Source organism: Doryrhamphus excisus, linkage group LG19, assembly GCF_037039965.1.
Source record: "Doryrhamphus excisus strain RoL-2023G ecotype Guam linkage group LG19, RoL_Dexc_Guam_v1.1, whole genome shotgun sequence".
NCBI lineage: Eukaryota > Metazoa > Chordata > Actinopteri > Syngnathiformes > Syngnathidae > Doryrhamphus > Doryrhamphus excisus.
Genome location: NC_136375.1, coordinates 13,745,835 through 13,772,203, shown reverse-complemented (window position 1 = coordinate 13,772,203; position 26,369 = coordinate 13,745,835). Strand labels below are relative to the sequence as shown.

General features: G+C 44.7%; 1 protein-coding gene across 1 annotated transcript; it reads left to right on the top strand.

The window, feature by feature from the left end:
- Nucleotides 1-9,929: 9,929 nt before the first annotated feature.
- On the top strand, nt 9,930-14,617 carry LOC131107555 (homeobox protein OTX2-like). Its single transcript, XM_058057694.2, has 4 exons — nt 9,930-9,992; nt 12,972-13,082; nt 13,148-13,299; nt 13,377-14,617. The coding sequence occupies exons 2-4, from the start codon at nt 12,986-12,988 to the stop codon at nt 14,028-14,030; spliced, it is 903 nt and encodes a 300-aa protein (XP_057913677.2). The 5' UTR covers nt 9,930-9,992; nt 12,972-12,985; the 3' UTR covers nt 14,031-14,617.
- Nucleotides 14,618-26,369: the final 11,752 nt, after the last annotated feature.

The following is a 26,369-nucleotide window of genomic DNA, read 5'->3' as shown; positions in this document are numbered from 1 at the left end:
GAAGATTAAAGCCGCAGCAGCGTGAAGGTTGACAAAAAAAAAACGCTTAAGTGGACGCGAAGTGAAGGAGGAATGACAAGGCTGGATTTGACCTTTTCCGAGAGGAGAGGAAAAAAAGGAGAGGAGAGCATCTCTGGCACGGCTGAAGGGCCCCTGAGTGGGTGAGGGTGCCGGGGCCCTTTAGACAGGCGCCAGCCCAGCAGGGAGGCCGAGACAATCGCTCCGCGTCCAATGGAGGGAAGCGGAGGGGAAGGATACGGAGGGGCTCAAGGTGGAGGAGTGAGAGAAGCGGCGAGAGGAGAGGTCGGAAGAAAGATGGCATCCATTCCCTCCCTCTGTTACAGTCTTTATCACCAGGCCAGATCGTGGCGTATGAACAGCCATCCAAGTCAACCATCTGCTGAGGCTAGATAAGCCTGGGAGAGCCGGGTATTGAGCTGTCACTCAGTGAGAAAGAGAGGAGGAATAAAGACGGAAGAGGCAGGGAGGGGTGTCTGCAAGGTAGGAGAAGGCAAAAAAAAAAAAAAACAAAATAAAGATTGCTGCAGCCCGGCGAGCATCTGTCGAGTGCCGGGAAGGACTTAACGTCAACTTGACGTCCGGCCGCCGCCTGATCTGGGAATAATCCCACCGCTCTAAGGAGGAAAAGTCTCTTTGCTGGTTTGTCTTTTTGTCAGTCCACTTCTGTGGCTAATGGGGACATGTTTTGTAATAACGACGTCATCGGGACCGCTTTGTGCACAATGAAGCTTCCTGTTAGATTGAGCATCCAAATAAAAATTTATACTGTACAGTGGATGAGACACCTCAGGATCCCCGCAGCGAGAGCTCCATTAAGCCCGTGTGCAGGTGATTAGTTCAATCCCGCTTAAACATGCCTCTCCAAAACCACTTAAGTGCACAGCGAGGAATGCTCGATCACACAGTCGCTTGATTTTCAAGAATAACGCTCTTGTTTTCAAGATACACTTTAGCGTGCGCTACTGTGGCAGCAGTGCGGGTGCATGAATTAAGGCCGGGAGGGGGGTCAGGCCTGGGAGTGGGGGTTAGCAAGGGATTAGCCAAGGCCAGTTGGATCATTTTACAGCCGCAGGACCCCCTCTCACCCTCGGCAGTCTCCCGGACAATGAGGATTAAACTCCTCTTGTTCCTCAACTCGGAAAAAACGGCAGGGCGACAAAAGGCGCTATTCCTCCCGGGTGCCTGGATGGGAGCTGGGAGCTGAGTCGAGGCTGGCGGAAGGGGCGGGGAGGGGGGCTGCGGGAGAAGGCAGGGGGTCCATCATAAAATTAATCCCTTCACAGTTTCCTCATGGGTGCAAAGTGAGATATGAGGCAGACACGTCTAATGAAACGACACAGTCACGGAAGGGCACGGCGATAAAAGCACGTATCAAACCGCCGGCGCTCGTCATTAGTGCCTCCATTAAGCCCGTTGCAGATTCATCACTCCATGAAAAAAAAAACTCCACCTACCATCCATATCACACTCTCCATTCAAAGACACATTCTACTTGGGAGTGGGATCAAATAAAAAGAAAAACCTAAAACAAACACCACTTTGTAAGTAGCGGCAAGCGGAAGGACAAGCAGCCAGTTAGCTTAGCTTAGCAACCGTCGAAAGCTCTTTAACTGACTCAATGCCCTCTTTCTTTAATCTCTAAGACTCTCAAACGTATACGCGTCGACGCCGCCATTATGACACGAAACAAGAGATGAAATATGTTAACCACAGGAGCTCACATTAGCAACATTAGCTCACCACCAAATATGTGATATCGTTATAAAAAATTATTTTATATATTCACTGTGGGGCTGCACGGTGGACGAGTGGTTAGCACACAGACCTCACAGCCAGGAGACCCCAGTTCAATTCCACCCTCGGCCATCTCTGTGTGGAGTTTGCATGTTCTCCCCGTGCATGTGTGGGTTTTCTCCGGGTATTCCGGTTTCCTCCTGCATTCCAAAAACATGCTAGGTTAATTGTCCGGATTGTCCATAGGTATGAATGTGAGTGTGAATGGTTGTTTGTCTATATGTGCCCTGTGATTGGCTGGCCACCAGTCCAGGGTATACCCCGCCTCTTGCCCGAAGATAGCTGGGATAGGCTCCAGCACCCCAGCAATCCTCGTGAGGATAAGCGGTAGAAAATGAATGAATGAATATAGTCACTGTGCATTTCTGTAATATAACAGTTTTTGTTTTTAAATCCTTATATTTCATTATCACTTACAGTATTATAGTATATATATAGTCGAGATGGACGATCCTGTACCGATTACGTCTTTTTCATATCTACTTTTTTGCTTTGGATGGAAGTGTGGTGTGTGCGGGGAAGACTGCAGGAAGGACTGGAAGAAAAGTGGATGAGTCCTAATGAAACATCATGACATGACTACTACCAGGAGAACCAGAGTATAGAGGGGGAAGAGCCACCTGCCGTGGCCCAGCAAGGTGCACTGAATTCGGGTACACACTCCGAGCAGCCGCCACGGTGGCTGATAAGGTTTTTTTTTTTTTTGTCTTCTCATTGCAGAGCATTTGGTACATCTAACATGCTGAATGTCTTCCTCGGAAAATGTTTCCAAGGTAGCTCAGGGGAATACATTTGTGATAATGAAATGTATTGTCATGGGTTGCCTATTAGAAAGTAGAAAAAGCGAGTTACTGTATAAGACCAGTACCGGCCCCATCAACGTAATGGCTTACAACTTAAATGTGACAATAATTGGGAAGCACAGTGTGTGACAAAAGTAATACCCAAAGAAGTGGAAGGTAAGACCTAAGCCTCGGGCTAAGATCTCCATGAGGCTCAGCGTCTTCCCCAGAGTGTCATTCTCCGTTTGTCCACCGTACAATGACGGTAGCCATTACAAGACAATCTGCAGTATTGATGGATTGCTTTTTGTAGCGGTCAACATCCAGGGTGGAGGGGACCATACAAGGAAATAGTCCACAGCTTTCAGAAGTAGAACAAGCGACAAAAGGAATGGAGCGGCACAACAGAGGCAGTGGGGGGAGTAAGTGGAGAGGCGGGGCCGCTTCATATAAAAAATAAATAAAAGAGCTCTTTTTCATGTTTGGGGAGCAAAAAAAAAAAAAAAAGCGCAAAAGAAAAGCTTTTTCTGGCCTCCTGGACGCGGTGTCAAAGCCAATCAGTGTCTGTTCTGGCAGCGCCGGCCGTCTCCCAGGCACCGGACCACAATGGAGGCCGACACACCTCTCACTTCCAATCTGCATCCTGCAGGACGGGCCCCGGGGCCCACACGGCTCCGACCATCTTCAATTCCCCATTAAAGCCGCTCAGCACTCAGACATTTCAAACGCAAGCAGGCCTTTTTATTGATCAGGCCTCCAAAAGGGATGAACAGGTGGGAGTCCATTCATTCTTTGCTTCATTGTTGTGGGAGATTTCTGGACTTGTACGCATAAAGCCAAACATAAACACGGATAAACTGCCAGTGATTACAACGGACCACAATCGTGAGCTGCGGCGTCCGGCGCTAATAAACGTGAGCAACAAGGCCTGATCCTCAAAAACCTCACCGCTCAAATAAAAAAATGTCCATCTTGAAAAGACAACCCCCCCCACAACCCCCAACTGGCATTGTTGGGCAAATCCGGTGATGAAAGGGGTAAAGAGTAACTCTGCATTTATACTCGTCAAGACTTTAGTTAAGCCAGTGCCTCTGCTACTTTGCAAAGCGCACTCCTTCCAGCCAGGATAAATCCGTCTCTCAATGGCCATTGGCTCAAGCCGAAAGGGGCCATCTTTTTCACACGCCCCCCCCCCCCCCCACCACCACCCCACCAGCGCCACCACTCGCCTAGTGTTTACCCGTCAGCTAACAATGGCTGCTTGCTGGCAATTAAACAGCATTTTGCCAGGAATCCGTGGCACTGGTCTAATGGCATTACCGTTGGATGATTCAATCCTTGAATAGTCAACAGGATTTTGCCTCTCTTCAGGAAAATACTGCTTCATCGAATTACCCGTATTACATAGATTTACCCGCAGCTTATGATTCAGGGTTCACAGATTACCGCATTTCTAAAGATGGCAGAAGCCAGCGGGAGCTCTGAGGTGAAATATTCATGCACCGTAATGACCGGGCCGATATCAGGGAATTATCACATACTACAGTATTAATTGGCTCTGTACCCTAGAAACCGCCCATGAATGATACGGGAAAAGGCCGAAATGATACTGTGTCAAAGCCCAGGGCAGTGATACTGATAAAAATATAGAGTTTAACCATGTCCAGTATCAGCCCCCGTAGCTGTCCACTCAGAGCGCGCTGCTCTGGTATCGTGCCCGTGAATCAACCAATCAGAGAACAGCGCACGAGCGTTGGGCTCCTGGGCTTAACTTTCTAAACTCCGCGCATGTGACAGGAAATGTCACTGTAACTATAAATATTCCTAGTGCTTCTACAGTCACCAAAAAACCCAAACTTGATTAATGGAACTTTAATTGTCAGACATTGATAAGATAAGACTGTTGATAAAATATTCATTCATTCATTCATTTTCTACCGCTTTTTCCTCACGAGGGTCTCGGGGGTGCTTCGGGCAAGAGGCGGGGTACACCCTGGACTGGTCGCCAGCCAATCACAGGGCACATATAGACAAACAACCATTCACACTCACATTCATACCTATGGACAATTTGGAGTCGCCAATTAACCTAGCATGTTTTTGGACCCGGAGAAAACCCACGCATGCACGGGGAGAACATGCAAACTCAACACAGAGATGGCCGAGGGTGGAATTGAACCCTGGTCTCCTAGCTGTGAGGTCTGTGCGCTAACCACTAGACCGCCGTGCCGCCCCTTGATAAAATATTATTGTTGAAATATTTTTGCAATTATTGTGTTTACACTGTTTAGATATAACACATGTAATAAACTGAAAATTTTCTGGAAACAAAACGCGTGCCAGTATCAGCCCTCGACCGAAGAAGCATGTGATAACGTATAATTATGACATCATAATGATAACATTAGAAATACAGTGCGTATTTAGAACATCACACAATTTGGCATCTTATGCATGACCTGCGTGGCAGTACACCGGCTGCTCGGCGCGTGTGTCCGACTTCAGTACACCCTCACGCTTCATTCTCCAGTTCTCCTGATAGGAGACATCATTAGGACACATCAACAATCCTAATTTGTTCCAGTCCTGCATCCACCTGGATGTGCAAAGCCTCCACTTGCATCTCAATAGATAGAATAATATAAGATACCCATGAATGTCTGAATGTAGGCAGTATTGGTTTGAAAAGGAAGACATGATGCATGAGTAAAATCCATGTAAAAGCTGCTACCAACAAAGATGATGAGCATACACAAACAGTGTACAGTAGCGTCCCCTGTGACGCACATAGCGCCTTATGACCTTACAAGGGCCGAGGAAGCCCGTCCAAGTCCATTATCACACAATGACGGACTAATTACCAGGCCGGCGAGCCTCAAATCACGCGGCAGCAGACCGCCTGTCGCTGTCCTCCACTCACCCGACATCTTAATTGCTCTTTTATTCTCGCCGCGTTTTCCGACTGTGCCTCCCTCAGCCATTTCCCGCATAAAAGCAAGATGCTAATTGCCTGCTATGGAAATATCGCTGATTAGCAGCAGGCGATGGACGCTTTGGCCCTTCGCATGAGGCAGCGCTGAGCCGGCACGCCGGATGTGGGCTGCCGGTTTGTCTTGGGTTAGACGTGCGGGGACGCCAGGTCGACGGTGTCAGGACGGCCATTGTGCGGCAACAGGCAATTTGTCAAGACTGCTATGCCGGCAAATTGTGGATAGATAATCAGCTTGAGTGAAATTACAGGAAAATGAGCTCAGGCGGTGAATTGTTAGCATTAGCATTCATGACCACCGACCAAATGATTTCACCCTGTTTGGTCGCAGTGTTGGGGACACATTAATTGTACGACCGTCATGGTGGTAGAGAAGGAATCCGAGATGGTGAAAGGCACAAAATGTGATTGGTTCATAGAGGAGAACGAGAGAACGCACAAGAAAGAGGAGCAATGGAGCAAAGTGGAGTCCAGTCGTCTCTCATTCATGGCGGTTTATTGGTTCGAGACCCCACCATCATAAATAAATTTAATGTTATTAAACAGAATATTTTCATGAAATCCAAATTGTCCATAGGTATGAATGTGAGTGTGAATGGTTGTTTGTCTATATGTGCCCTGTGATTGGCTGGCGACCAGTCCAGGGTGTACCCCGCCTCTCGCCCGAAGACAGCTGGGATAGGCTCCAGCACCCCCGTGACCCTTGTGAGGAAAAAGCGGTAGAAAATTAATGAATGAATGAAGATTCATGAAGTGCATGTCGAGTGAGATAACACGCTTATAGTCGTCTTTCCCGCCTATTATTCTTTTCTTTGCTCTTCCCTGCAAGGTAGGCAAGTCATAAGACATAATTCACAGACATCAGGTCATAAAATGATTTTTTTTGCAACGATCGACCAGCAAACCAACAAAAAACAAACCAAAGTGGGCATGGCAATGACCCCTGAGGAACACCACAACCAAACTAACAACTGGATAATGAAGTGGCTTCCATCTGCGGTTAAAAAGTGCCGTTAGATCTGATTGGGAAGTCTGCCAGACACTTGTTGCCCTCTAAATATTTCTTTGCTGACCTCAAACTCCAGCCAAGACCTTTTTTTTTTTTTAACGACAACCCTGTTGCACTCCCAAATGCTCTTTCACGCACTTAATTTGCTTTGTGTGATATCTTAAGAGATGAAAAAGGAAGAGAAGCTACTTTTCCCAACGGTTGGAGATGTGGAGTGTTCAAGCAGCGCCTGGTGGTGGGGGGGTTGGGTGTTTGCAGGTCGGCTGTTCAAAGGCTGGCTTTTTGCATTGTTGGGCAGTCGGGGATTAAGGTCCTCGGTGCAGAAGCCCAATAGTCCCTCTAATTAAAAAGGATAAGAAGGCAAGAAAAAAAACTAGTGAGAGGAAATAAACAGAGAGAGAGCAAATTTGAAGAGAAAAGAACGAAACAGTTTTTAGTGTCACAACAGCGGCCGAGACTGTCAAATCAAAATGGATTAACTTTACACTTGTCACCCTCTTTCCTGTCTTTCTTATTCTTGTTCCTTACCATCCCAACTGGCATGCTCTGCTTATTGTTGCTAAAGACAGGCTAGCATACATTACAATGTATGTGTGTATGTGTGTGTATGTGTGTGTGTGTGTGTGTCTCACTATTTGCCGTCATCAGAATGTGAATGGATGCCCGTGTGCTGTGGCCCAGATGCTGGCTGACAGTAGGTGGGCTGTTTACCAGGTTGTGTTTTTCTTTAGCCCGCCTCGCCTCCTCCCCAAGCCCAGCGGGATGTCCCGGGCTCCCTGTGGCTGGTCCCTGCTGACCGGTACCCAGGTATTCGGCCTCCTCAGTTGGGCTAACATTATAGGCTAGACTAGGGGGAGGTTAACGAGGTACCAGCAGGGACAAGACATGCAAACCTCCCATTGGCAAACTGCAAAAGGGGTGGGGGGCAGGTATATATATATATATATATATATATATATATATGCTGAGCGGGGGTCGATGCAAAGAGTGCAAAAGTGTTACAGGTGCAAAAGTAACTGAAAACTTGTGTGCTAGCTTAACTTCAGCAATCTTTAGCGATCGTCATCTTATCTGCCAGCATCATCTTGAGGGAAACTGATTGATCTGATTGAAATATTCATCATTTGACAGCAATACATGTTTGGAAAAACACCAAAGAAAATTAAATAAAATGTAAAAATGATCATACTAGCATCATGCAGACTAAGAATTCCATGAATTCCCACACTCCATGTATGTACAGTATGGAGGCCTACCACACCTTGGGACTATTATTACAGTATAACAACATCAAATATTTTATTTTACAATATTTATCCTAAAAAGTATTTGCTAAATGATTAAGAACTAGAAATAAAATGAAAATAAACAATGACTCATGTATGAATTGCATTATGTTTTTAAGTAGCCCTTTCACAATAGCAATATTTTCCTGGAATAAATACACTACATTGAATGATATTGCAGAAGTCCTTCCTTTTCCAGAACCACATGCTATGTACCCTTCACGAGGAAGACCTATGCATGAACATGGTGTTAAAATAGCTGATTCAGCAGGCCGGATGACGTACAGCTACACTTAAGGAAAACACCTGCTGTCCCAGACGCTGCCCAACAACACGGGACGCTTCCTTTTGGACGTTATCAATACGACCTGGGCCCCCGACGCCCGTCAATAAATCCATCAATGTGACGTCTCCGGTGCAGATGGCACAAGCCTTCACAAGCCATCAGGCCTCGTGTGCCATTCTCCGTATGGAACAGATGGGGGCGGCCCAGCGCCCATGTCATTGATTTGACCTTGAGAATGGACCAGACTAACACGCACTCGCTGGCCACTTGATTAGGCTCCCCTGCAATGCTACGTGAGCCGGATCGTTTTCGTGTACCTAATGGACCGGCAACTAGCGGGCACCCTATCTCATCCTTCCTCGCCCCGTAAAGAGAAACGTTAGCAAGCCATTCACCTTTTCTTCTCTTCTTGGACAAACAAGCCTGCCGTTTAGCTTCAAACGCTCCCCGGGGTGCTGTGAGATATTTCTCCATGAATTATATATAACACATCACCCTCAGCTGAAGATGAAAGGACTGTGCGGGCGCTAAGACGACGGCTGAGGGACCAGGAGACGTTTAGACATACTTTCATTAGCCCAGAACGGCTGCCTGCTTGGTGGGGTGCATTATTGTCAATGTGAATTTCTCTGGGGATGAATAAAGCACCAATGTCTTTATTCCAAGGACTCGTGCATGTGTATCACTTAGACTATGAAGAGAAAAGCCTCCTCTCCCTGGACGTCTGCCACTGTTAAGTGACGAGCCGAATGAAAACTACGGATATGCTACATGAGAAATCCACGCTATGCATGACGGAAGTGGGCAGAACTGATGATTTGTCATCAAACATCTGAACTTTATTCCGTGTCATGTAATGCTTGCCTAACAAAGATGAAATGCAGGCCTTGACTTTGCCTCCAATAATAACTGGGCTATGTCAACTAATCCATTTAAGGCAGGGGTGACCAAAGTCCGGCCCGGGGGCTGTTTGTGGCTCTCAACTGAGTTTTTATAGGCCGGAAAAACATTAGAATATAACAAAAAGAATGAAAGTCACATTGTATGCAGCCTTTGATGGAAAACGTTTGGACATTTGTCTTGCATGCAGCCACCATACATACATACGTACGTACATACTACGTACGTACATACATACGTACATACATACATACGTACATACATACATACGTACATACGTACATACGTACATACGTACATACGTACATATGTACATACATACATACATACATACATACATACATACATACGTACATACATGTATCCATGTATGCATACATACATACATGAATGCATGCATACATACATGCATGCATGCATGCATACATACATATTACTGTGAACTGATTATGTGATGCACTCAATTGTAATCTGAAATGAAATAAAACCATTACCATACATACATGCATGTATGTATGCATGCATGTATGTATGTATGTATGGTAATGGTTTTATTTCATTTGAACATACATGCATGCATGCATACATATATGTATGCATACATACATACATACACTTATGCATACATACATACATGTACGTATGCATGCATGTATTTTTCATTGTTCTGTTTCATGCATGTTTCATATTGTTCAGGTGCACTTTTTTAAAAAGCATTTGAACGCATCACGCTAAACAACCACCAAGGCCTCTCATTTCTATTGGCTCCTAAATATGCCTCCTCGTCTCCTTTCCTCCCTCTCTCTCTCTCTTTCAGTATAAATACCGAGCATCCCCAAGTACCATCCGCATCCAACAAGCTTACCGGGAGGAGCCGCTCATGAAAACGAGCTGCATGCAGCACAGCAGAGGCCTCCTCAAGCAAGTAAGTCACAAGCCGATATTCTATCTTTTTTTCTAACTTCTGCTGTTATGGCAATGTTTTTTGTCAGGGGGTGGACGGTGGGAGGGAGCAGGACCCCCCCCCCCCCCCCCGGGGAGGTAGTAATTGTGGAGGCGTGTTTGTGTTTTTGTGTGAAGGAAACTTTCCAGCGCTATCTGACGCCCCTGCGAGCGAAAAGGCATTGAGGCAGTTAATGGAGCGGCGGCAAGTTGACATACTTCCAATCACTTCAGGATGGGAAGGGGGGGGGCATTGAATGATAAGATGATAAGATGTGTATTAGTAGTTCATATTGGAATCATTCAATTGAAGATAGCTTATATTTATTGGAATAAAATCAGTTCAGGGTACTTTACCTAGATTTTTTTTTTTTTTTAACACAAAACATTAAACAAAAAAATCATATTTTTTTATTTTACTGTTTTTTCTTTACTTTTTGGGGGCCCTGTCAGTCAAACCAATAAAAATCGAGCTGCAGGCCACACTTTGGACACCCCAACGTCATGTAATTTATTGTATTGAGTGAAACATACAAACTACATTTTGAAAATTATTTCCCAGGGATAAAATAGAACATTAAAAATCATCATCAATTTTATCATTTATTGACAATAAATTGGCAAAGTGGGGGGGGGGCGTTATTAGTGCAAAAGTGAAACAATGCAATAAAACAAATCTTATAAATAAAATGAAAATGGGTGCAGGTAAGAGGAAGTTGCAGGGCTGTTATAGTGCGTATTTTGGCTGCTTTGGTTGGGGTGGGGGTGTGTGTGGGGGGGGCTGCTGTCTGGCAGTCAGCTGGTCTGATAAACACAATGCCACTCTTTGTCTTATTTTGGTGACGCAGAAAATGAGGAGGCCTGAATGGCGACTGGGGGCTGGCGTCCTGTAATCAGGCCAGCGCGTGCCACCCGGATTACCCAAAAATCATCATCATCACCAATCCTCGCTAGCCAATAATAATTAATGACTGGAGGAGGGGGGGTATTATTGAACGGATGTGGAGCAACCGGTGGCTGGGGGGGTCTGGGGGTGACAGATTGCGTATTGGAGCGTCCGTTATTGGCCCCATAAAAACAGACGGAAATGAAAACTAAGAAAAAGAAAGAGGAATATTGTTATAAAAAAAAGAAAGACGAGGTTTTCCGTTGTACGTGTAATAGTGGTATATTAATTGTGATATTTAATAACAACGAGGTAACATCTGATGCTCACAACTTACTACATTTTATGAAAGACCATCCACTCTACGTGTATATCACACTAGAGATGCACACAGCATTCAAATAAGAATATTTTTTGGGGAAATAATAATAATATTAATAATAATAATAATGAGTTTTCGTTGCAAAAAGTGGTAAGGTCTGATGCTCACAACTTACTACATTTTATGAAAGACCATCCACTCTAGGTGTATATCATACACTAGAGATGCACACAGCATTCAAATAAGAATATTTTGGGGAAAATAACCATAATAATATTAATATTATTATTAATAATAATCATAATAAGTTTTCGTTGCAAAAATGCACATCTTAATTCATCATTTGGCTGTAGATCACAAGTGAATAATAATAATAAGTAAATAATAATAATAATACATTGAAAGAAAAATAGTCAACATATTAAAATGTGTGTAGTGAAAATAACAACCATGCAAAAGGAACAAATGAGTAATTTTGGTGGCATATTCAGCTAAATGTGCCCAAAGGCCTGCTGCGAGTTAGAATGGGGGGGGGGCATACAATTGAGTAGAATTGCCCTTTTACAAAACAGTGTAAAAGAAAGAGTATTTTTGCAGCCTTTGCTGCATGTTTACCACTTGGGTGGATCCGCATTTAAAACGAATGCATGATGCAAACGAGTCCGAATGCAAGCCTGTTAAGGAGGCCACCGAGCACAGACCACATGGTTTGGTTCCTTGGTGCCTTGGTCGGAGGTTCGGGGGCTTTAGTCGTGTTACAGGAGTTTGCAAGGGTTCTATATATTTCTGCAGACATTGTTCCCCCAATGAGGCTGCCGGGTAATTAAGAATTATCTGTGTTGTAAATGAAATGTTTTCCTTCGATGTTCACGTCAATCTCCTTGTTTGTTTAGATCGAATGACGCCCCCCCCCCTCTAATCAACACTTTACCATCGTCTCACCTTCCAAATCTAATTACCGGGAGCAATTCATTAGGAGATGAAGAGGAGGATGAGGATGAAGTGTGTGTGTGTGGTGGGGGGGTATTTAGTAGCTGCCTTAAGGAGTGTCAATAAGATGTCAGAATTAGCAAGCTTCTTCATTATCGGCCCCCCAAAAGTTGTCCTTGGTATTTTAATTGGGTCACATTTGAATGTAAGGCTTTAATGCAAACAAACAAAAGGCGCCAAATATAGAAATGGGAGGGGTGGTGATGGTGCGGGGAAGGGGGGGGTCTCCATTGTATCTGCATGGGCGGCTCAGCTTGCAGCATGGCCAGCTTTTGTCCCCCCCCCCCTCCCCGCAAGAAAAGTACTTTTTGTTATCAGCGTGACTTATCGGTCAACAGTGAGCTTTGTCCCTGCCCCCCCACCCCACCCCCCACCAATCAGCTGCCCATTTAGCGGGACACAAACCTGTGGGTATATATGCTAATGAAGTGGGGGGGTGCATTTGTAACAACATGTTTTGGTTTTGGTCCTATAGGAGAGGAGTGTTTTTAAAGGGGCGGGGCTAAATCAGCAGTTAAGCAGGGGGTGGGTGGGGGGGGGGTAAGAGACAGCCCGAGCATCCTGAGGACAGCTCAAGAGGGGCGGGGTTGCGTGGGGGGGTCCTCCACTCGACTTAAGAGCCTCCCCACCCATTGGGGACGCTCACTTCTCCGCTTCCATCTTCATCCATCTTCATCATCTTCTTCTTGGCCTGCAGCATCCCAAAAAAATTTCGGCCTGCTCGGGATCCTTCTTCTTCAGACTTGTTGTGTTTTGACCCCCAGCGTTCCCTGCAAACATGATGTCCTACTTGAAGCAACCCCCCTACACGGTTAACGGTCTCAGCTTATCCACGCCTGGAGTGGACCTGCTGCACCCTTCTGTGGGCTACCAAGGTAGGACGCACTTCCAGTTCTCCTTCATAAGCAACGTTTTCATCACTTGCTTGCCTCTTTATTAGCCACACCTCGCAAGCAGAGGCGCGAGAGAACCACCTTCACTCGGGCTCAACTGGACGTTCTTGAGAACCTGTTCACCAAGACCAGATACCCAGACATCTTCATGAGGGAGGAGGTGGCCCTGAAGATCAACCTGCCTGAATCCAGAGTCCAGGTGAGGATGCAGAAACTAAACATATCAGCCGAGAAATTTGCTCAGGATGAGATTTGAATGATTTTTTTTTCCTGCAGGTGTGGTTCAAAAACAGAAGAGCCAAACATCGTCAGCAGGCCCAGCAGACCCAAAGCGGCGTGCAGAGCAAGCCGGTGAGCAGCAGGCCGGTGAAAAAGAAAGCTTCCCCGGTGCGGGAGGCCAGCTCGGACAGCGCTGCCAGTGGCCAGTTCACGCCGCCCTGCAGCACCTCTCTCCCGGCTGTGAGCAGCAGCGCGGCGCCGGTGTCCATCTGGAGCCCGGCCTCCATCTCGCCTCTATCGGATCCGATGTCCACGTCCTCGGCTTCCTCCTGCATGCAGCGCTCCTACCCCATGACCTACAGCCAGGCGTCGGGCTACAACCAGGGCTACTCCTCGTCCTACTTCACCGGCATGGACTGCGGCTCCTACTTGTCGCCGATGCACGCCCACCACCACCAGTTGTCCGCTGCGAGTTCCGCAATGAGCCCCATGGGCGGCGGCGGCGGCGGAGGTGGAGGCGGCGTAAGCAGCCACTTGAGCCCGGCGTCATCGCTCTCCTCGTCCGCGTACGGCGCAGCAGGGCTCGGCTACGGAGGCACGGCGGACTGCCTGGACTATAAGGATCAGACGGCGTCCTCGTGGAAGCTCAACTTCAACGCGGACTGTTTGGATTACAAAGACCAGGCGGCGTGGAAGTTCCAGGTGTTGTGACGCTTCGTCTCCCCGCAGCCAGGCCGCGGAGGAGCGGGCCTCGGCGGCCTGAGACTCTCTTCTACCTCGGGTGAGCAGAGCAGGACTGGTCGCCCCCCACTTTTTTGAGCATTCGCACTCCAATTTTGGTCAAGGACATGGAAGATGCAAGAAAAAAAAGAGACAAGGAGCAGGAGCTTTTTTTTGGGGGGGGGGGTCAAGTTTGATTTTTCTCGTCTTTTTGGGGAATAAAGCTGGCACATGAATGTGTGTGTGACCTCTGACATGGATGCACTACTTTTAATTTATGAGAAATATGTCTAAGACTAGTTATAAAAGACAATCACTTCCCCCTATTTTTGCTGTCCCTTTTAATGTCTTTTTTATGTTATTTTACATTTTTCTTATCATTTTTTTGTACACACACAGCTGTGTTTTTTATTTACCGATATCCTTTCCCTGTCTGTGCTAAATTATTCTACAGTTCTACATTATACAGTTGCCAAGGGACTATGCAGGTAAAATCAAGCAAGCTGTATGAAAAAGGACACACTTCATCATAATAATGATAATAATAAAGAATCATCAAGAATCATCTTTGCATGTCTGCTTCAAAAACATCCATGACTTACTGCGTATCACTCTAAAGTACACATGTATTTATCTAGAGGCACACCACATCTAAAGTTCATGAGGAGGATGATCCCATATTTCTTGTTATGGAAGGCCGCTCCAGTCCCATTGACTGGAATGAGCTTTGCTGCTGGGGGGCACACACACACACACACACACACAAGCGTGCACACACTCATGTATTTTAGGGGGGCACTCACATATCCTCTCAACTCTTATCAATAAATCTGATTGGAGATTCTGCAGTAATTGATAAGATTAGTTCCATCTGCACGCTGGTATTGTGGAGGTGATCGGCCCGGACCCGTGCGCCGATTAAAAGTGGAGGAGAGGCTGCTGCTATCGCTCTAATTAGGACGTGAGGAGACCTTGTTGTCCCTTTGACCCCCAATTAGCGGCCAATGACACTGCAGTGTTTGTATTAACAGACTTGAAAGGTTGTGTGGACCTGACCAAGACGTCAACAGAAGCTGAAGAATAAGGAGATAGAACCACCAAGAAAGTCAAGAGGTGAAAAACCAGCAGAAGGACGTTGGAGCGCCTATACGGGCTTCCTTGGTGATGCTGATTCACGGGTCCAAACTGCAACAAGTTGTGATCGAAACAGTGTCAGTAGAGAGCACAAAGTCACTACAGTGGTCCTGCTGCAGGGTGCAGGACTTGGCCACCCCCTCCCCCTCGCCCCCCCAGTAACCATTGGGTTTTAATTAAGCACAAGCAGCACCAGAGAGGCCATATGGGCCCGCCAGACGCGCTCCATTAATCCCCTCCTCGCTTTTGAGGATGTTAAACAATAAAGTACCAAAGAAGCTTCTTCTTGGTTGGTGTATATATATATATATATATACGTATATATATATATATACACACGATATATATATGTATATACACACACTGTATATAGGCAGAGCTTTCCCAAGTGGGCCCGCTTGACCACCAAGAGGGAATTCCATGCAGGACCCCTCGCCCCCGCGGCGGCATGCAGGCTTTCTTAAAAAAAAAAAAAAAGCAGCATCAGGGGACTTCTTAGTACAATTACATAAATTAATATTTTGTACTAAAATACACAAACCAACAGAATATGAGACATATAACGCCAGAAGGCCACACAAGCAAGAACAAAAAGCTGGAGCATTAGGAGAAAAGGTGTGATGTTATGAGGGGAGAAAAATTCAGAAGATGGCAAAATAAAAGCCATATAGTGTTGGTAAAGGTCAAAAAGTACTGAGACTTTAAGCAAGAATACCTTCACACAGATATCATAATTTCACTAAAGTATTTCATAGAAAACTATACTTTTTCCAACACTGTCAGTATTGTTTTATATTTATGTTTCTCACATATTATCAAAACACCACAACCTGTCCTACTACTACCACATTATGAAAGTAAAATGATTATTTTCTTTTCAAATTTCAAATGACTCAGGTAAAACAACATAAATCTTGTCCTTTAAAGTCACAAATTTTGGATAAAACGACAACCGATATTTGACCATTCTTTCTACTGTGATCTCCTGAATGATCCCAAATGATTATTAAACATGCTACAACATTATGAAGATAAAAAAGCTAAAAGAAAACATTTTTTTCCTCCACAAAATGAATTTTATTGCACTATTGCTACATCTTTGGACTGCATTCTGCTTAAGTTGGAACTTATTAAAAAACATCATTGCTGTATTTTTATGGCGTTATTCACATAAAACAACAAAAAAAACGTAAAAACCTAAATGTTGTCTTAATGATTTTCTAAATAAATGAGAATTAATATTATCTTTTATTATGGTAATCTCCATGGAAGAAGATGGCTGTATGTTTTCTCAAGCTGTGAAAGTGTGAGGTATTATAATACTTTTATATTGTAATACTTTTACATTACAACAACTTACATTGCATTGCATGGGTGGCTGGGATGAGGTTTGGCATCACTTCATGCTGGATGACGAGGTGGGACAACCACCGGCCTGACTCTCGTGTGGACCTAAAAGAAGACGCTACTTAAGCACACATGAGGTGGTGGTTTGTTTCCATCAATCATCGCTGTGATCAGTTGCAGGTCAAACTACATATTTGTCTGCAGGAAGAGGCAGATCGTCACGTTGGCTGGAGCCATATTGTGTACAGGGGGTATGAAGCCGTGCCATAGGACGACCTATTGAAATGTCAATTAGTGTAACAAGAAGAAACGTTTCAAACAAAAATTCCTGCTTAAAAGCACTTGAACAAGCCCATGGGGTGGGGTGGGTGGTGGTGGTAGTGGGGGGGTGAAAATAGATATCAGCTGTGCACGGGCAGACGTGTGACTTTGTTTTGTTCCAAACACAAAGACATGAGTGAAAGTAGACCGGGGCAAAGAGAGCAACTGTCAACGAGCGGGATGCTGGCAATCTAGCGTAGGAAAAAAAACATTCTCAGCAATTTTGTTGGTGAGAACACCAGTGTAGGCCATTGTTATGCATAAGCATGTGTCCTACATTCCCAGAGAGGCAATGTCTATCACATATCAGCACGGCGGTGCATATATTATTCACCCGCACGGCCCAACAACAACAACAACACCACCGCGCCCGTGGAATCCCATTGAAAGCAGGCAGACAATGGCGTTTGTGTGCTGCTGGCAGACGGGGCCGTTGAGGGACCCGCTCGCCACTCCTTGTCCCGCTCCGCCACGCCAATGTCAGCTGTGGGCGATTCTCACAGATGACTTGGAGGATTACGGGACAATCTATGGGATGCACAGAGTGCTGCCTTTCACTGTCATGAAGCGACTGTATGTTGGTTGTATCATAATCATCATATCATCATAATACTGTACAATCATATTTCCCTTCCTCCGCCAACCACAGCATAAGCCATCTTGCCATTGCTATTTATCTTGCATTAGTACAGGTGCTGCTGTTTGTGTATCTCACCGTATTGCAGTGCTGCATATTGTAGTTGCTGCTAAAATACCCAGCATGCCTTGTGGAAACTCAAAATACATTCTAGTGCTGTGGTTTTGGCATGTCGGCCATATTTGTGAGGCGTGTTTTGGCAGGACTCGACATTTAGTCTTGTTGTAGTGAAATTGTGACAAAAAAGTGGAATCGTTACAAAAATGAAGTGGGAATAGTGGCGTGATGGCGGTTTTTTAATTTTTGTAATTCTATCATTTTATTATCAGAAAATCTGAGTCCAATGTCAGGATTTTCACAGCACATGAAAGCGTAAGGTTTCAGCATGTCGGCCATGTTGGGTAGGTGTGTTGCGGTAGTGCTCCTTATTTAGATTTTCCTTGAATAATATTTGAACTATATTCTCTTCATTCTGTCACTTTATTTTTTTGCAGAAACTATTCAATCCTAAATTTGTTCAAGCAGGCACAATAACATCAGAATAAAATGAAATGAACACATGTCAAGTGGAAATGCTACAAACATCAAGTTGTAATGTTCTGAGATAAAAGTCATAAATGTCATAAAAGTTGGAAGTCAGAAAGGTCGGAATAGGAGCATGATTGCATTTTTCTAATGTTACATCTATTTCCCCCCCTAACACAATTGGGAATGGAACATTTTCCTCGCTGCTCCAGACAGGCACTGCACATGTATGGTATGTATACAACAGAGAGATATCACACTAACCACAAGATATCACACAAGACCTTTGACTTGGAGAAAGACCCCCACCATCACAAGATCTTTGACTTGGAGAAAGGCCCCCACCACACTCAAACACAATTCATTTTTTTGTCTCGTGGTAAACAGGTTAGTCCGAACTGTTCTATCACTTTCCTGTGTTACATTGTTTCTAATGGGCCGCTAACCAGACATACGCTCTTCAATATGACCTTGACTTCATTCCAGGAAATAGAAGTCACAGATCAACAAAGAAAAGAAAGGCCAAGCTGACCTTCTGCTATCACTTGCAGTCCCGCCTCTGCTACGACATTGCGTCACCATGGATACGCTTTTGTTTGGATTGTTTAGCGCCGCTTATTCCAGTGCTTAATTAGCTTCCTTCCGATGAATGACTCTCAAGAGACAAAATGGTGCAGACTTTATTGACTCCGACATGAATAAAGTGGTTGATTGTGAACCAGATTAGCAATAAAAGCAATTGAGTCTTCTTTAAAGCTTAATCTGTTCTTTAATCTCATTCGGTCATCAGCAAGCGTGCACACGGAACTTCACACAGCGACGCTACAAAGACAACTTTGGGGAGAATATTCAGCGCTTGTGCACTGATTAACACATTAAGATGATTAAAGGGTGCAAGAACATCCGACATATGTAAAATGTAAACAAATACCATTAGTGAATTAGTGCTTTATACAAAGTTAATGGTGCCTTCTGGCGGGATTACATGACTGGCGGACTCTCAGCCAACAAAGCACTTCGGTCCTTGTGAAAAGTGACCATTAGCGGGGGACTAACCAAAATCTCCTTATAAAAGAGCAAAATAGAGATGACATGAATTTAATGGCCACAAAGTCACATCCATAAGCTCGGCAGCCAAACAGATGTTTGCTAAGTGGCGGCTTAGCTAAGCCAAGCAAATGCTCTTGTTTTTTTTTAAATCAGTAGTGTCATCTTTTGAAACACTAATACACATAATTACATGTCCAAAGCACAATTTAGTCATTTATTCAGAACATAACCGCGGGCATCCATCCATTTTCTATACTGCTTATCCTCACCCGAAGGCATACAAATGATGCATAATGCTTCAAACTAAATAAAGCACTAAATAAGATGACAAAGTGACATATTTGACTTAGAAGAGTGTGATAAACGTACAGTATACCGTACAGGAAGGACTACAGAAGATTAAAATATTGCGTATGTTGAGTCTTTTCAAAGACACATGCAAGTAGTGTACATATATGAACGATTCCTGGTGACTATTAACTCAGGAGGCGTGACTATGCAGGATATTGGGTCCACCAGAAGGAGGTGACAACATGAATTTGGAGAAAGGTACAATCAAAACACTTTTTTTTAAATTTAACCCAGTCCCAAAACCATGCAGGCCTGTTTTCAAATGTCCCACAATTGGAAGCTAAACGATATTGTCAACATATTTGGAGACCAAATAATGTTATGATAATATAATAATCTAATAACTGTAATATGTCCTACTTCATTCTCTAAAGTTACATGTTATTTTCTCACAGGCAATTTGTACAGTCTTTCAAACGTTTGCAGCATTTCTTGAAATGCTGTCTTTTCAGGTGTATTAAAGAGCAGCATTTCTTTTGCAACGGCTTTTAGTGGTTAGCATTCTGGACTTGGGAGCAAACGCCCTGCATTCGAATCTCCACTAGTAAGCATCATTGGTATTAGTCAGGAAGGGCATCCGGAATATAAAGTGCTCAAGCCAAAAAGTATGCGGATCAAAAAATCCGCTGTGGTGATTCCGAAAGCAGGAAAAAGTCGGAAAAAACAAACTTGCAACAGCTTCCTGTGAAGGCACCTCATTTTAGGCTTTTGTGTTGACTTTGCCTTTTTCCCTGCTAACTTCTGCTACGTTACCTCGCATTGCTCCTCACAGAGCTCCACTCTGTGTGTATGCTAACGGCCCCGCCTACCCCCCACAGAGATAAAATGTCTGTTGGCCGTTGTTCTGTGAAGCTGAAAGCAAAGTGTGGAGGCAAGAGTCGAGGAAAACAGACAGGCATGTACATGGCAAGTGGAAGTATGATCACTTCATGGACATTTGTCATCTGATGACTTCATTGACTTATTGATTATCACAAGAACATTTTTTTCTGAATGAGAAACATTGTCATATTTACATATATATGTCATGCCACTATATGTCACGGCACTATATGTCACGCCACTATATGTCACGCCACTATATGTCACGCCACTATATGTCACGCCACTATATGTCACGCCACTATATGTCACGCCACTATATGTCACGCCACTATATGTCACGCCACTATTAACATTTCACCGTTCTTCTCTCATTAAGCTTTTATGTTGAAGTTTCATTATGTTTTTACAAGAAATTGCAGGCCCATAAAAAAAGAAGCCGTGGGCCACACTTTGCTCGCCCTGTCAAGGTCAAAGGCAGACGTGCGGCGACCTCAACTGCCCAAGCCACCCTGTGCTGACTTACAATGCTGAGGTCAAAGGTCAAGGGGCCTCTTCTGGCCTCGGTACAGTGAAGAGAACATGAGGAAACGCAAATTCTTCTTCTTGTCACAATTCAAGCCGAGCTGGTTTTGGGGGACGGGGGGTGTTGGAAATATTATCAACGGCGCGCCGGCCCGCTCGTTAAGTCCGTCTCGCGGGGGCAGATGGAGGCGTGGTACAGTAGAGCAGTTCACCGACAGATGCCCTCGCTCCCCGCCCCGCCCACCTGTTAGGAGCAGCCGCGAGCTCCCGGAGGCCAGCGTGTCTGTTTGTGGGAGGGGAGGGGGGGGGGCGGTGGGTGATGCTGCCACGTGCTCCCCCCGAGGAGACCATCACACTGTACCGTGGGCTGGAGGCTGCGTGTGTGACGACAAGGACAGGTGTGTGTCGCAATGGGATCCCCGCCCCACCCGCAGCTAAAAGGAGGTTGCGTCGTGTTTTTACATGGATCCATCAAGCGTTTTCCAGGGAGCGGGAGGCGTGTGCCCCGGCCGCACCCCCGCAGCCGCCACACGCCCGGCCACCTGCTCTGGGATTAGAGAGCATGCGGATTACACACGTCACAATGGAGATACACAAACACAAATATATGGCCCCGTAGACCCGCGTGCACACACACGTTCATTCACGCACACACACACACACACACACAGACGCAGTGGATAGGCCTCGCCGCCGCTAATCACTTTGAGCATCTTCCGTGTTTCAGCCCACTTCCAAATAATGATGCTTTTCTCTTCTTAGTGAATGGCTGAGGTGGAGTGGCCAATACGTTCTGCTTCTTCCTGCTCTTATTCAATTGCATGGGCGACACTGCAAATGTTGCTTTTGATCTGATACCAAGAAAGGCAGGGCCGCTATTATATATATATATATTATATTATATTTATATTGTATAAAGATATATATATATACTTTTTTTTTACTTTTCAGATTTTTGCAATAATTAATGGTGGCCAGCCAATCACAGGGCACATATAGGCAAACAACCATTCCCACCCACATTCATACTTCATTCTTTTTTTTTTTTTTTACAATTTGGAGTGGCCAATGAAGCTAACATGTTTTTGGAATGTGGGAGGAGGCCAGAGTACCCGGGGAAAACATGCAAACGCCACACAGAGCAGAGCTTCCAATCCAGGTCTTCCCATCTCCGGACTGTGAGGTCAGCATGCTAACCACTAACCACCGCGGCCCCACCCGTAATTTGTCAATCATAAAAAAATATGTTCAAGAAACATACTTGTCCCAATACTATAAAATCACATCAATTCATTTATTTGGCCCCAAAGCCGTCCTGCCTATATATAATATAACATATATTATATATATTATATATATATATATATATATATATATTATATTATACATATTATATAACATATAATAATATAACAAAAACAGTAAGAATAGCCTATATAAATAAAAAAAAATATTAGGTTTGCTGATGATACCTTGCCTACATACACTGTGCCATACTCTCCTGCATGCACTCTGCCGGCGCACCTTGTCACTCGACTCGCAGAGCAACAGCCGTGCATCCTGAATTCCTGATCAATCCAGGCTGCTTTAACCAAATTCCCACCAAAATGTAAAGGCAGCCACGCCCCGCCCCTCCACAAACATCTACAGATCCCTTAGTGTACTTTCTGTCAAACTCTGCTTGCCATCAAACTAACGCAAGTGGAATTCTAGCCTCATCTTGATGCCCCCATGATAGATGACAGACATATGATAGATCTTCCACTACTACAGTAAATGCCCCCCCCAAGCACCCATGGGGTTGCCGGGTTTGTTTTGCTAATGACCCCATCCCGTCGTGACCTCATTCAAGTTGTGCTCAGTAATTGGTGGCACACTGACACACAGTGGTGGTGGGGCGGGGAGGGAGTGTGGGGGAGGGTTGAGGGGGGTATTGAGGCTCATGCCGGGGGGGGGGGGGCATCCCATTGTAAATACTCCTGGCTGACAAATAAGGTATTGTTATTGGTGATTAACGGCAATGAAACACTGTGTGTGTGTGTGTGAGGAAAAGAAAAAGTAGGACTAATAATAAGTTCCTATTAGCCAGCAGGGTAGCAATGACTCACTGAAGATTTTGTTTAAAAGGGACACGTGTCCCAACACTTTTGCCCGTATAGCGCCTCTTTCATGCACAGCAGAGCGCAACATGAGACCCTTGAGATCTGCGCTTGTGGTTGACACGTGCTAAGCAGCTACATGTCCCTTGTGAGACGCCTGAGGTCATTTATGGCTTCTGCTAATATGTCGACATGTCATTATTCAAATCAAGTGTGTGTGTGTGTGTGTGTGTGTGAATGGAAAAAAAGCCTCCTGATAGTTATCAGCGTTGATTAACGTGTGTGCTATGTAATTACACCCACTTCCCTCTCATTAATCATTGATGCCTCTCCCAGTGAATTAGCATAAATGATGTTCCCTAGATGCTAGTTTTGTGTGATACAGCATGTTGTCGTGGGAATTTTAGTCGCAAATGGCATGACAAGTGTTAACGTCAATACACAGACAAAAGGTGGCGAGAAGGTTAGAAGTCGATGTATGTTAGAAGTACAATATTTCGTTCTGATTTAGGGCTCAAGTGTTTCATAGTGATCATCTTTTTTTCAAGAGACAGCAAAATGTGTACACTTTTGACTGCACTGAATACACACAACAAGCTGTGAAATCGAGATGAACAAACTAGCGATGTAACCTGTGCTCCTTAAGGTACGGATTAACCTGCCGTTTTGCTACAGCGAACGGGTGCGAGTCGGGTTCCCGAATCCAAAGTAGCATCAGGTTTCAACAGATGAATGGAAAACCGGGTAAATACCAAGACCAGAAAAATATCACTCACATCCGCCCTTCACCCACAAACCAGTCGACACATGCTGGTTGGAGCATATTCAATACGGACCTAGGAACCTTCGGCAAACACTTGTTTCTAATAGGATGTTCAATGCGGCCGCTTACTAAATTCGAAAAAAAAAACCCAAAAAAAACCAGAATAATTGTACTTCATTGTATTTTATAATTATATTGTGCATGTAAAAATGGTTGGATTTGTTGGAGTTTCAGTTTTGGTCTGAACTTTTGAGTAGAGAGAAGAGTAAATAACAGCGACATTCAAATTGTGACCCATGGAGAGTTATTGTTAACATCCATTGGAATTTCCCAGTAATCAAACTTTTTTGTACACAGTGCTGCTAAATTGTGGTGACAAGCTCCTTCTATTACAATTGTTTTTTTTCATTGGATGGCACTTCGAAGCCCCCCCACTCATCCCACTATCAGAGGGGACGGGGTTTGCTTTCCAGCAAGCGTTGAAGGTGGCGAGCGAGGGTATTATGGCGGCGAGGAGGGACGGGAGAGAAGAGGGGCAGACGGGGTATTATGAGGGAGCGGGATGAGAGCAGTGAAGGCATTTGGAGTCTTTATTCGCCTTCCTAAGCCACGAGCTCGGCTCCCAATCCGATTGGTCGATAGGGCCAGCCATGTAAATGAAATGCAAAGCAGAGAGAGACCCTGACTTCCCTTTGCCAATCTGGAGAGGCCTTTTCTCTCTGCCTCCGCCGATGGCTTCATTCTTTTATCAGCCTGTCTTTCTTCCTCGGTATCACGCAGTCTGCAGCCTCTGATTCTTGCTCTCGCTCGCTGAAAGATAACAATTTGCCTTTCCCCCTCTTAGAGCTGATCTCTGCACTTCTCTTCTAATGTTCAGCACCAAGGATTTCATGGGAAACATTCTACCCTCACTGCTATGCCGGAACCAGCTTAAGTCCGCCCCGTCCACGTAGACCTGACGCTTTGGTTTATCGTGGTTAATTAGTTCCAGACATCAACTGTGATGACTGAATTTCCGTGACATAGGATTCCTGATTTAGAAATGCAATATTTTGGTAGTTAGAGCATAGAAAAACTTTACAGCCATCTAAATATGCTTCTTAACATGATTAGAGCCCTCCGGACATGAAATAACAACCCTATCATCACCTTTACACTCTGATTACCCAATATAGTACACATAATCAGGGAAAATATGACCTGCTAGGCATATAAAACCTGTTTACAACCTTCTAAACGCGCTATTTAACATGATTAGAGCCCTCCAGACATGACATAACACCCCATCATCACCTTAACACTCCAATTACCCAATATAGTAGACATAATCAGGGAAAATAAGACCTGCTAGGCATATAAAACCTGTTTACAACCTTCTAAATATGCTATTTAACATGATTAGAGCCCTCTAGACATGATATAACAACCCTATCATCACCTTTACACTCCAATTACCCAGTATAGTAGACATAATCAGAAAAAATAAGACCTACTAGGCATATAAAACCTGTTTACAAGCTCTAAATATGCTATTTAACATGATTAGAGCCCTCTAGACATGAAATAACACCCCTACAGTCACCTTTACATGCCTATTACCCAATATAGTAGACATAATCAGAGAAAATAAGACATAGAAAACCTGCGTATCACCTTGTCAATAAGATTTTCAACATTAACAGAAACCTCTAGACATGAAATAACACCCCTATAGTCACTTTTACATACCTATCACCCAATAATCGAGATAATTAGAGGCAGTAAGGCTCCTGCTTGTGTGTTGCTGTAAATGTGTTCCAGTCCCAGGAAGTGACGTCGGGGGTTGAGAGTTAAGTTTTATCGTGGCCACAGTAGCCATTTATTAGGACAGTACACTTGATGGCAGTTAAAAGTGCGAATAAAGATATGATGGGATAGTTTGACTCTGTAACAGATGATGATTGTATTGGACTTTTTAAGCTCCAGCCATAAATAAAACACCAATTCCTGATCACATTCCCTCCTCCACCCGTGCACAAGAAGGTTCTGCTGACACTAAACTCTTCCCGGGGGGTCGTGTAGCAGTAATGGGGGCTGGGGGGTCTAGCTGTATAAACCCTGCTTGCTGAGAGATTTAGGCTGCAGTTTATTTATTTCATTTAGGAGTCTAATCAGCTCCTTTTTGACTGACAGGGTAGGAGTAGGGAGTGGCGGCCATTTTTAAGTGCAGACAAACGCAACAATCTGTCCCAGATTAAAAGATGCCCGCCCTCCACCGCTGTAATCCCCACAGCGCCGCCAAATTGGTATTTCCTCCGCTTCCTCCGCTGAGCTGGCCTCAATGTGAAAGGATTGGACCAAAGCGCTTTGATGTGGATGCAGAGGACTGAATTCTCCCGTTCCGTTTGTGCCACGCTCAATCAAGATGCCTGAAATGGGTACTAACTTTTAACACTTTTTACAAATTTTACACAAAAAATGTATTTCATTAAAAATAAAAGTTGTTGATACTTCACATTAGAATGAAAACACATTCATTCATTCATTCATTTTCTACCGCTTTTTCCTCACGAGGGTTGCGGGGGATGCTGGAGCCTATCCCAGCTGTCTATGGGCGAGAGGCGGGGTACACCCTGGACTAGTCGCCAGTCAATCACAGGGCATGAAAACACATGTATATAGAAAATTATTCAATGCATATTTTGTATTTTTTGGGGGAACAGAAATGTAGAAAATGATATTTCACCAAAAGGTGGTACATTTTGAATACATTTCTC